The sequence below is a fragment of the Diabrotica virgifera genome, chromosome 5 (genome assembly GCF_917563875.1).
Source record: "Diabrotica virgifera virgifera chromosome 5, PGI_DIABVI_V3a".
Taxonomy (NCBI): Eukaryota; Metazoa; Arthropoda; class Insecta; order Coleoptera; family Chrysomelidae; genus Diabrotica; species Diabrotica virgifera.
Genome location: NC_065447.1, coordinates 250,352,511 through 250,364,663, shown reverse-complemented (window position 1 = coordinate 250,364,663; position 12,153 = coordinate 250,352,511). Strand labels below are relative to the sequence as shown.

The following is a 12,153-nucleotide window of genomic DNA, read 5'->3' as shown; positions in this document are numbered from 1 at the left end:
AATGAAACATAGTTTAGTAAGTTGATTGAGAGGTAAGTTGTGCAAATTTGAGAGTTTTATAAGTAAAATTGTATTAGTTACACATTTTTAAATAATTTTAAACAAAATTCATGTAAGGCTCACTTTCCGCCCACACCGTACTTATGTCCATATATTTTATTTCTTTTTATTACAACCATAAGATAGCTTATTTCATCTTCTTTCATGTCCAATTTGTAAAATTTCTTTTGATCTATTAGTTAAAGAATTACATTTAAAAAACTCAACCGTGCACTTCTTCCAACGCTAGTTTACAGTGCGCCAATGTGTGTGAGAAGGGTGACTTTAGCGTTATAAATAAAAAATTACAGAAGCTAGAGATTTAGTTTTAGAAAAATCTTTATATAAGATTTTTTTTGTAAAATTTTCTGAATTTTTCAATGGTCAAGTCAGTTTTTTTCTTAAAATTTTATTTTCGAAGTTATTTAAAAAAACAACTAACTTCGCTGTTCATTTGTTTAATAAAAAATGAAGCACCCACTTCTCGAGTAGAACTTTTTGATATGTTGTTTATTAACATTTCTTAATGAAATTACAAAAAGTTTTATCTTGTTTGATTTTTTCCGAAGTGAAAATCTAAATGCACTCCCCTATTAGCTGTTTTTTTTTCTTTATGCAAATTTACTCAAAAAAGTGCTAAATTATTTCTTTCGTCATATTTAAATCTTAATGAATAAATGGTTTAAATATGGTTTGTTTGTTTTATTTATCCCCTCTAGGTCTAAAAGTCAATGGATTCAGACCTGATAGAGCCACTAGAGATAATACACTCACCAGCAAAATTAACCGCCCACCTTAAAAATGGGTAATTTCCTGATGTCTGGATTTTCCTAAACCTGTTGTCCGATTTAAGTTATTTTTTTAATATATTATAGCCATATTCTTTAACAATATCGCTGTAACAATACTGTTGCTAAACAGTTAAGTTTTCGTTATATACCGGGTGCACCAATCAAACTAGGTTTTTTTTTTCAAAATTCGCATCACCCTGTGAAATATTCTAGCATTTATAAAATGCTAAAATTAAAACCAAACTATAGCATCATGTTTTCTTATGTTAGACCATAAAAAAGTTGGTAATTTAACAACTAGCCATGGTTTTCATCATTACAGGGCGTTTTTAAATAAGTATGGCTTACTTTAAGTTATAATTCTGCATGACAAAATAATGAAAGTTTGCTTTATAAACGTGTGTCAGCAAATGTTTCGTTTACGAGATAGGGAGTGTTGAAAATTTTCTTACAAACTGACGATTTATTTATTGCTTCAAAACGGGCTGAGATATGCAAATGAAATTTGGGGGTTTTAAGACGTAGTTATTGCACATTTTTTGACATACAAATAATAATTTTGTATTCATCATTGGCACGCATACAGGTAATATGATCCGTATCCGCGCCAATGGTGAATATAAAATACTTATAGACCTGGATCCCGCGTAAGAAAGAAAAGTTGATTAATAGCAAGCTGAAAATTTGTTAATAGATTAACGGTGTCTAGTCGGACAAACTTTGATGCACGGGAACACTGAAACAGGGGAAGTTTTAACTGTGGAGCATGATAAACGTGTCGTCCTGATAAGTTTATGATTGTGAAAAATAGCAAGTTGTTTTTAAGTTTATTCGATAGCCAGCGTTATATACTATATGAGAAAATGTTTGTCCGACAAAAATGTTGGGCATTTTAACGAGTCCGACACGTAGAACATGTCATATCACAGGAATTATGTTGGTGATGAATAGCAGTCTGATTTTTGCATAAGAGTTTAATAAAAGGTTAAAAAAGCAATTGGAAGTTCTGTCCGACAAAATTAATGGGACGTTTTCGTAGTCGGACATTCTAAACAGGTAAGATATAGACAAAAATGCTGGTGATAAATAGCTTTCCGACAAAGACGAAATTTAATTAAGTAAATTATTCCTTACCAAGAATGACTGTTGTCGGAAAAAAATAAGGGGTAGATTTTGTAGTCGGACAATTTAAAAAAATAATTTTTGAAATTTCAATAAGGGGTGATTATTCTATGTCAAAAGTACCTGCAATCAATTACAATTGATATCTTTCGATTTATCTCAACATCATTTAGATACCTCACTGTAATACATTTATAGTAGATCAGGCAAATTATATTATGGATTGAGTGGTCTAGCTATCTTTGTCTGCCACATGCGCGGGATCGCTTGGTTAAAAGAGATAGATAGACCACCTATCGACTTTTTGCACTGTATTCCCTGTCTACCCTTATGTCTATGAATACATTTCCATTTTAGAAAAACTGTCACTTTTGACAATAATTCATAATAAATTGCAATCGTAACTTCAAATTTAAACTAATCGATTTATTTTGGCAGAAAATTATTTCTTGCCATGTGACATATTAATTACATTATTATTTCATTTGTAGAAAGTTGAGAAAAATTACGTTATACAATTTTAGTAATAATTTATTTAGGTACCCTTTTTCAATCAAGCAAAGCATTATAGCACGAAGAATGATATTCAATTGAATTTTCACAATTATCTGGCAACTGAATATCATTGAATTGATGACCAAGTATTTTACTAACTTTGTAAAATGTTCGAAAATTACTCAAAAATGTTCCGTTGAATGGTTTCACTTTTGATTTGGCGACTTAAAATTTAAACTGTTGACACTCAAAAATAGACACAAAAACCGTCCATAGTTAATATAAAATTTAATTTCCAACACACGTGGCAAACAGAAACTCAGAGACCATGTACTTTCAAATACTACTTTGTATAGCACAAAGTGTCACACTGACAAATGCAGCCTTCTAATACATACTTCTAAGCATAATGTGTCATATTTACGTCTATTCTTATAAGCACCAAAGTTTTAGAGACTCTTCAGATTTTTCAATGTCGTTTACAGGGTTAAGATTTGAGTATGGAAAAAAATGTATACAACGTTTTTTGTAGGAAATTTTCCATACTTTCTGATGCGCCTAATTAGAAAACCCTAAGAGATTGCTTTCATATGTTCTTTGACATTTTTTATTATTTTGAGAATATCTAGAACAAACTCCACCCAAAAAAATAATTGTTTTGCAATATATACATGCATTGATACTTACCTCACTGTTTTTGGAGTGTGCATGTATATATATGCACATGCAAATATGTGAATATAAATAATACTATACAACTAAAATAGCTTTATCAATATGTGACTAAGTCATTCTGAAAAAATGTTTTTTATTTATTTCCTTAGATTTGCCCAAACTTTTTGTCCGACATATAACTTTTTGCGTTACAAAATATAATTTGTACATAAAAAAAATCAAAATTAGCTTGCTATTTATCACCAACATTTTTGTCTATATCTTACGTGTTTAGAATGTCCGACTAGGAAAATTTCCCATTCATTTTGTCCGACAGAACTTCCAATTGCTTTTTTAACCTTTCATTAAACTCTCATGCAAAAATCAGACTGCTATTCATCACCAACATAGTTCCTGTGATGTGACATGTTCTGCGTGTCGGACTCGTTAAAATGCCCAACCTTTTTGTCGGACAAACATTTTTTCATATATTATATAACGTTGGCTATTGAATAAACTTAAAAACAACTTGCTATTTTTCACCATCATAAACTTGTCAGGACGACACGTTTATCATGTGTCACCGTTAAAACTTCCCCTGTTCCAGTGTTCCCGTGCATCAATGTTTGTCCGACTAGACACCGTTAAGCTATTAACAAATTTTCAGCTTGCTATTAATCAACTTTTTTTTCTTACGCGGGATCCAGGTCTATTAATTGTATGTCAAAAATGCGCAATAACTACGACTTAAAACCCACCAAATTTCATTTGCATGTCTCAACCGGTTTTAGAGCAATAAATAAATCGTCAGTTTGTAAGAAATATTTCAACACCCCTATCTTGGAAACGAAGCATTTGCGGACATACGTTTATAAAGCAAACTGTCATTTTTTTTCATGTAGAATTACCCCTTAAAGTTGGTCATACTTATTTAAACACCTTGTATTAATGTAAAACATGGCTAGTTGTTAAAGTACCTAACTTTTTTATGGTCCAACATAAGCGAATGAATCAAAAACAGAATATCAAGAAAACATGAGGCTATAGTTGGATTTTAATTTCAGTATTTTATAAATACTAGAATGTTCTACAAGATGATGCGAACTTTGAGAAAAAAAACACAGTTTGATTGGTACACCCGGGATACAATGAAAATTTACCTGTTTAGCAACAGTACTATTACCGTGATATTGCTAAAGAATAGGGCTATAACATATTAAAAAAATCACTTAAATCGGACAACAGGTTTAGTAAATTCGAGACATCAAGAATGGCCCATTTTTAAGGCGTGCGGTTAATGTTGCCGGTGAGTGTATATTCATACTAAGATGATACAAGAAAAAGCTTTTGAATACGGCATATAACTACTTAATGTTTATACATATTTTAAAGAAACTTGTGATAATGCGAAAAGAAACAAAATGCTAGAAAACATTCGTAATCTAGGTATATCTAATAAATATATCAAATACCTCATAAAAATAATGTTGCAAGGTTCAAAAGCCCCAGTTAGAGTATATGGAGAATGTCTCCCCTATTTGACAACAATGTGGGAGTGAGACAGGGAGCGTACTATAAACCATGCTGTTCAACCTAGTTCTTGAGACAGCCAGTAGAAAAACTAATGGAACTGGCCATATAAATACCAAATCTGTACAGATTAGCATATTATATCGATGCCCCAGAAGCCAATCGGTGTAAGTCAATAAGTGTTTAAAATGAGATACTAAGATGTTTCTGACAATAGTTGCAGAAATATAAGTAGTTATTAAAAAACAAATAAACTGTCTTTATTTATCATAATATGGGTAACATATTCATAAATACAAACAAGGAAATAATTTTATGTATAATAATAAGTGTTATATCTCATAAGTCATTTTTAGGGATAATGTGACTTACACCGTTTGACCTGAGGCATCCATATGTAGACGATGTAGCTATCATTAGAAGAGCAACCAATGACTGAGAGAAAATTGAAAACATTAATTTTCTCAGCTTTTATTTCACACTTAAAAATTACACATAAAAAATAATTAAAAAACTATGGCTTCCACAGCCTTACCAAACCATCTTCGCTATAAGAACACAGCATATTTTGATGCGGATGGTGTGATATGCCAATAACATCTTTCTCGTGTATCTAAAACAAAACATGAATGAATATACCAATAAAAAAATGTATGTTCATTACAAACTTACATTTAATGTCCTTTCTAGTTTTCCTGAATTTGTGGAGAAACAATATAAGACCATGTCTTCGCCCACACAGTATATCCAATCTCCTCTTGGAGAAACAGTTGAACATACAAAGTCACCTCCCTCTCGCTTACCACTAGCAAATGATCTTACAATCTAAAAACATTTTAAAAATGTAATACAAAGACACCAAATATTTTCTAATCTACAGTGGACATCTAATCGTTGGACTGAAAAGTTCGTAGGCTTACACAAAACTTTTTTTTTTGATAAAATTTTATTTTATTATTCATTTTTTTGATAAAACTTGATTGTATTATGCAATCTAGTTACCTTCGATGGCGATACAACGATTATAGCGGTCATACACCTTTTCAATACCATTTTTATAATATAGCCTCAAAATAAGTCTTCTTTTCGGCGATTACCTCTTCATTGGTGCTAAGTTTCTTTCCAGCGAGAATTCTCTTAGGTCAGCGAACAGGTGGTAGTTGCTGGGAGCCATATCTGGTAAATACGGCGACAGCGGAAGCAGTTCATGAAATTTTGCCGTCGTTTTCATTGATTTGTGACACGTGCATTGTCTTGATGAAATAGCACTTTCTTCGCGATTTTGTCCTTCAAACGCTCCAATAACGTAATGTAACTAATAGTCACTGTTAATGGTTTTTCCCCTTTTCACGCTAGTCTAGAATATTATACTATGCGCATTCCAAAATACTGATGCCATCACCTTGCCAGCCGACTCTTGCGTCTTTTCATGCTTTGGAGATGGTTCATCACATGTAATCCTCTCGGCTGACTGTCGATTGGACTCCGGTGTGAAATGATGGAACCACGTTTAATCCATTATAACATATTGACGCAAAAATTCGGTTTTATTACGATTGAACAGCTTCAAACACGTCTCAGGATCATCAATTCGTTGTAGTTTTTGATCGATTGTGAGCTCTTGCGGCACCCACTTTTCACAGAGCTTTTGCATACCCAAATATTTATTCACAGTATATAAAACATGTTCCTTTGATATCTCGAGTCTCAGCTATCTCGAACAACTTCACTTTACCAAGTCCAAAATTATTTTGTGGACTTTTTTGATGTTTTCGTCGGTAACACACTCTTTGGGGCGCCCTCTGCGTGCATCGTCGTCGGAGCTCATGTCGCCTTGTTTAAACTTAGCAAACCACAACGAATAATGTTTATCAAGCCTAGACTTGGCTTCAACTTAATTAAAAAAAAGACACGTAATTACTTTTTATCCACTTTTTTAAATTAACACAAGTTGCTTCACTCAAAATGCTATATCTCATAAACTAATAATTCGACAGCTGTCAAATTTATATACGCATCTTTTGAAGGTTGGGGCTGACTAAAACTCCCACATCACTGCTAAAATCTTATGGATTTAATACCAGTCGTGCCATCTATGTGCCAGCCTACGAACTTTTCATCACACTCTTTACAGTATCAAGAGAATTCAAAATAAAATTTTGAGAGTATGTGCTTACAAAATTATTGGTTTTATTAGACAGCGATACACATAAGATGATATATTTTCAATACTTAATTTCTCGTCACTACATTGTAGGAAGTTTGAAGCAGATTTATGTTTGAAAATAGGTTTCATTTTAATTCAAATCTGTCTCTTGCCATCCTTCGATAGCTATTTCTAGGTCTACCCGTTGTCAAGAAGGCTTTGCATGAAGGCAAATCTAAATTAAAACTTCCGATCTTCTCGGTATAAAATAAACTATTTATACTGTAGTAAGGTTAGAATGACCTCTAATGGGGAATAAGTGAAATGAATGTCGCCACGGATCAAGTTCTCTGTTAACCCAGATATTAAAACATCAAAAGGCGCCGCTTGGAAAATATTCCAACATGTTATCTCAGAGAACCCATATGAAACGAGTCTTTTGTACTCTAATACAGAGAATGGTATAAATGAAAATAGATAGTCTTATTTTAATTCAAATCTGTCTCTTGCCATCCTTCGATAGCTATTTCCAGGTGTACCCGTTGTCAAGGAGGCTTTGCAAGAAGACAAATATAAAATAAAACTTCCGATCTTCTCGATATACAATAAACTATTTATACAGTAGTAAGGTTAGAACGTCCTCTAACAGGGAATAAGTGAATGAATGTCGACATGAATCAAGTTCTCTGTTAAACCAAATATTAAAATATCAAAAGGCGCCGCTGGGAAAGATTTATGGTTTCCTTAATTTTTTAGCTAACACAACTTTTTTAATATGTACATAACGAAAACATAAATTGCAAGCATAATTTAAACAAAGTACATAATATATAAAAAGTGTTTACCTGTCCCTGTAAATTTATAATAACAACTGTATTTGTCCTGTTACAAACTACGAAGTGTTCAGGATTTTTGGCAAAATTATGGATGTTGTTGACAGCTGTATCATTTGCTCCTAGAGATTTGAAAGTGTTAGTGCACTCAGTCGTTTTTATACTCCATACTTTTACTGTACCATCAGAAGAAGCACTAAAATAAGGTAAAAGAGAATATCAGTTATCTTAAAAAATATTAAAAATAGGAACATTAAAAATATAAATAAAGTACACAATAAATCAAAATAAAACTAATTCTCATACTCCTACCTTAAAATGTTGTGTCCATCTTGTGTGAAAATAACTTCATTTACAAAAGATGTGTGTCCTCTGAACTCTTTAAGCGTTTTTCCTGACTTTAATCCATGTATTCTAGAAAACAATCATATGTTATATTGATCCATAAAAAAACTTAACTAGATTACCACAATGGAAATTAAGAAAACCTCTGAAATTATTGAATTCCAAATGAATTAACGCAAATAACAGAAATCAAAGTGGAGACCCTAACGAGCTAGTAAAATAAGTTATGTTAATGCAAAAGTTAAAAATCATGTTTAATAAAATCTTAAGGTTAGGACGAATACTTGAGGAATGGACAACTGTATTATTAACCCATTCACGGACACGACTGCATATGCAGACAGGCAAAAAGCCTTTATAGAGGAATACATCCCATAAATTATAGATGGGATAAGCTTCATTTAAAACTAACAAAAATATTAATGTGTAAGTTATCAAAAATATTTAATATTTCAGACGACAATTCAGAAGCAAAAGATCTTATAACGACGCTGTTTTGTAGCAAATAGTTGAGATATCTATAAAATATAGTTTATATTAGTCACCTTCCAGGATTTACTGACAATGAAATCTAGGATCTCCACACAACTAAAACGAAATTAATAATAAATGTAAAAACTGTATTACTATATGGCTGTAAAACGTGGTAACTGTAAAGATATCAGCACCCATAGTAACACAATTACCAGTTTTCATCAATAGAACATTACGAAAAGTTCTTCGTATATGTTGGCCTAATAGAATGTCTAATGAAAATGTATGGAACTAAACCAATTAAAAAAATGTCATAAAGCATAAGATAAAGAAAATGGAGATGGCTGAGCCACACACTACATAAACCTAGATGATATCGCCAGGACTGTGCTGGATTTGAATCCTCAAAGCTGACAAAGCAGGCAGATCGAAAAAAATTTGGGACAAGGACAGTACTGGATGAAGGGAAAGAAATAGGAAAATTGTGGCTTGAAACGAAAGCACTACTGACAATTTGTTTCGATAGTTCTTTACTGATATAAACAGCTTCTTATTTTAATATTCTGTAGATAAAAAGATGTATAATACCTGATGGAATGGTCAAAGGAAGCACTGAGAACTTGAGTGTTATCCCTTGAAAACTGAAGACAGGTGATACCTTTGGAATGAGCCTTTTCAATCTTCCTTAAACATTGTCCTGAGCTTATCCTCCACACCTTTATCCTACCAGTTTGAGATCCAGTTACCAACATTTCACTGTCTCTAGAAAATGCCATACACAGCACTGCATGCTCCATCATCATAAAGTTATCCTAAAAGATTCATTATTATTATCATTCTATTAGATATGGAAACATTATTTCTTACATACAGAAAAATATATACAGTAGACTCCCTCTATAACGAGAACTGAAATGGCAGATTAATTACCTGGTCATAAGCGGATCTCTTTATATCAGACAACAATAATATTGTGCATGCCACCACTACTGAAATGTTTTGATGCCTCTTATATAGTTTATTAGGTGTCGATGGTCGACTTCAACAATGAAACTTAGCCATTGTAAATTGTAAAATTAAATATCGGTTGATAGATACATAGACGAGAAGAAGTTTATTACAATTTATTACAGCACTGGCCTCGGTAAGCACACAGATGTTGGGCATTCCTGTAATACAGGTATCTGGGGTATTTATTTATAGCCATCACCATGCCAAAAACAGGTAAAGAAACATTTTTCAATTTCATTTTTCCTCGTTATAACCAAATATATGCCTCATTATAGAGGTGTTATAGTTCAATAGGAATTTCATGGGACATCTAGTGTAGTGATGTAACGAATATTTGTATTCACGAATATCCGCATCTTTTTGCATATTCGCATTCGCGTTTGCATTTGCAAAATTTGTGCGAATGTTTTGCCAATATGAATATCAGGGAGAAAATAATTTGAAAATAAAGTTAGATTAATAAAATCAAAATCTATTCTCTTTGTCATCTTTTTTTATTAAAAAAAAGGTAAACCTCAGGGAACCCCTTAAAAAGGGAAACCTCGTATAATCAGATTATCAGGCTTCACATTGTTTTATTATTTGGTATAATGTAATAAAGCTTAAGATTCAGATTGATTTACACTAAATATCAATTAACTTCTCATTATAAATTTAGAAAACATTTCAAAAATATAAACAAATTCAAAAAACTGTACATTCGCGAATGTCGTTATTAGATATTCACATTCGCATTCGCGAATGTTCAAAAAACGGTATTCGTTACATCACTAATCTAGTGTACCTTGTTATAAGCAAAACCTTGTAATACCCATGTTCGTTATTGGGACCGTGCAAGTTGCGCAAAGCGACACCTATTTCTATGCTCTGCACTTTTATTCGCACTTTTAATTGTATTGACCAATTACGTTAGTCCTGGTTGCTGGATAATTGTCAAGGCCATAGCCCAAAAAATAATAAGAAGAAAAAATAAGATTCAGGTTATGTGATGAAAACGTAAACAATTGTATGTAGTAAATAAAATTAGTAATTAAAATGCAGTACTGCAAGCAAAATACAATTAATTAAATTTACCTTTATATAATAATTGCATATTATATCAATATTGTGGAGCAACATATAATTTTTCTCCTTCAATGACAGTAGATATGAAATGTACGTCAATTTGACAATTTCAATTGACAATATAAATTATTTAAGAAAGTTACAATATTTCTCCACTATTTGCGCATGATCGTTTCACGTATCCCTTCCAAGTACTTGCACGCCGCGAATAGAAAGAGTCTACTGTATTAACACCTTCGTTACATTTAGAGATATTTATAAACTTACATTAAGTGTGTTACAAGTCATATATATGTCCCATAATGAACATTTGACACAGTGCGTGACAATGCAGTCAACGCAGCTGACCTTTAGTATAATATGGGGTGTACTTGTTTCATAACGAAGAGAAAGTTTTAAAAACTTAAAGTTACCTGTGCTTGGTATTTTAAATCTTTCCTAATTTTTCCTGTAGTAAAGTTCCACACTTCTATAATACCATCGACACTGCCTGTAACCAAATACTGTCCATCAGGAGAAAACCTAGCACATTCCACATGTGACTTTTGTCCAAATTTGATTTGTTTTGCCATCTGTGTGGGAAACGTTTCATCTTCCTGTTCTCTTACTGCAGCTTTACCTCTGAACAAATCAATAGTAGTACCAGGTGGTAGTAAACCTATGAAAAAACACATTTTCGAATAAGTATTGCTAATAAGGTGTTGGGAGTCAGTACACACCTTGGTGCTGTTGCCATTTCAATGCTTGTCCAAGCAATGCAAGTAACCTGGAAGAAGGCACCACAGAAACTTCACCAGAAAGAGCATGTGCTATAGCTGCTCTTCTCTTTTCTTTACTGCTACCATCACTGTATGCTTCCCTTGTATCAAAGTAAGATCTGGCTAATAAGTTTTCTAAAAGATGAATCATATGTTTGCTATGACCATTTACATATTCAGTACTAATCACTTACCCAAATGTATATACCTTTCAGGTTCGTTTTGTTTTAACATAATCATCGGATCAGTCTGCCTTAGCAAAGACCTTGCAGCTCCAAGTTCTCGGAGTTCAATCAATTCTAAGACGATTTGCTCATACAAGTCTATAAGCTTTTTATCGGGAAGTTTTAGCGATTGTATAGCTTTGAGCACAGTGTCCCAGTGTCCATTATTAATGTCTGCACAAAATCCATCTACACTATCAACAGTATTTAGTGTTACTCCTGTTTCTTCCTAAAAATGGATGTGGTGAAAATAAGATCGTTGAAAAGAAATGTACCAATTACTTGTAATGTATGGAGTGTCCTGAATAAGTTTGATTCCTTTAAATACTGCTGGATAAGCCGAATAACACTAAAAAAAAATAAACACAGGTTAGAAATATTTTTCATGTGTAGTTTTCATTCGATAGTCTCGGTTAAACTTACTCGGCTGATTCAATTTCAATTGACATCCTTTATATTTACTTTCTAAAGTTAATATGGGAAGATAAATTTTTATTATTTAAAATTAAAATTTAAACCATAGAGGTATATATTGACATAGAGAGAGTATCATTAATCTATGTGTCATTCGGAGCGAAGTGACGACACCATCTTTTTTCTTTGGATTAGTGCTACTTCACTCTTACACATAGTAAAGCTGCGACAGTATGATAAACGTCATTTTTA

At 32.4% G+C, this 12,153-nt stretch overlaps 1 protein-coding gene across 1 annotated transcript; it reads right to left on the bottom strand.

Moving 5' to 3' along the window:
- Nucleotides 1-5,086: 5,086 nt before the first annotated feature.
- Nucleotides 5,087-12,142, bottom strand: LOC126884813 (WD40 repeat-containing protein SMU1). Its single transcript, XM_050651059.1, has 10 exons — nucleotides 11,911-12,142; nucleotides 11,770-11,836; nucleotides 11,458-11,716; nucleotides 11,225-11,398; nucleotides 10,919-11,163; nucleotides 9,018-9,241; nucleotides 7,923-8,024; nucleotides 7,623-7,806; nucleotides 5,304-5,456; nucleotides 5,087-5,244 (listed from the first exon to the last, which is right to left on the bottom strand). Exons 1-10 carry the CDS (start codon nucleotides 11,934-11,936, stop codon nucleotides 5,146-5,148), a joined length of 1,533 nt encoding a protein of 510 aa, XP_050507016.1. The 5' UTR covers nucleotides 11,937-12,142; the 3' UTR covers nucleotides 5,087-5,145.
- Nucleotides 12,143-12,153: the final 11 nt, after the last annotated feature.

What these genes read in the sequence shown, in the direction of transcription:
- LOC126884813 (XM_050651059.1), bottom strand. Translation starts at nt 11,936, where the DNA reads ATGTCAATTGAAATTGAATCAGCCGA. An exon ending in TTATAAATTTACAGGGACAG is followed by an intron (nt 5,457 to 7,622) that starts GTAAACACTTTT and finishes AAATGTTTTTAG; the next exon opens with ATTGTAAGATCATTTGCTAG. An exon ending in AACTAGAAAGGACATTAAAT is followed by an intron (nt 5,245 to 5,303) that starts GTAAGTTTGTAA and finishes GTTTTGTTTTAG; the next exon opens with ATACACGAGAAAGATGTTAT.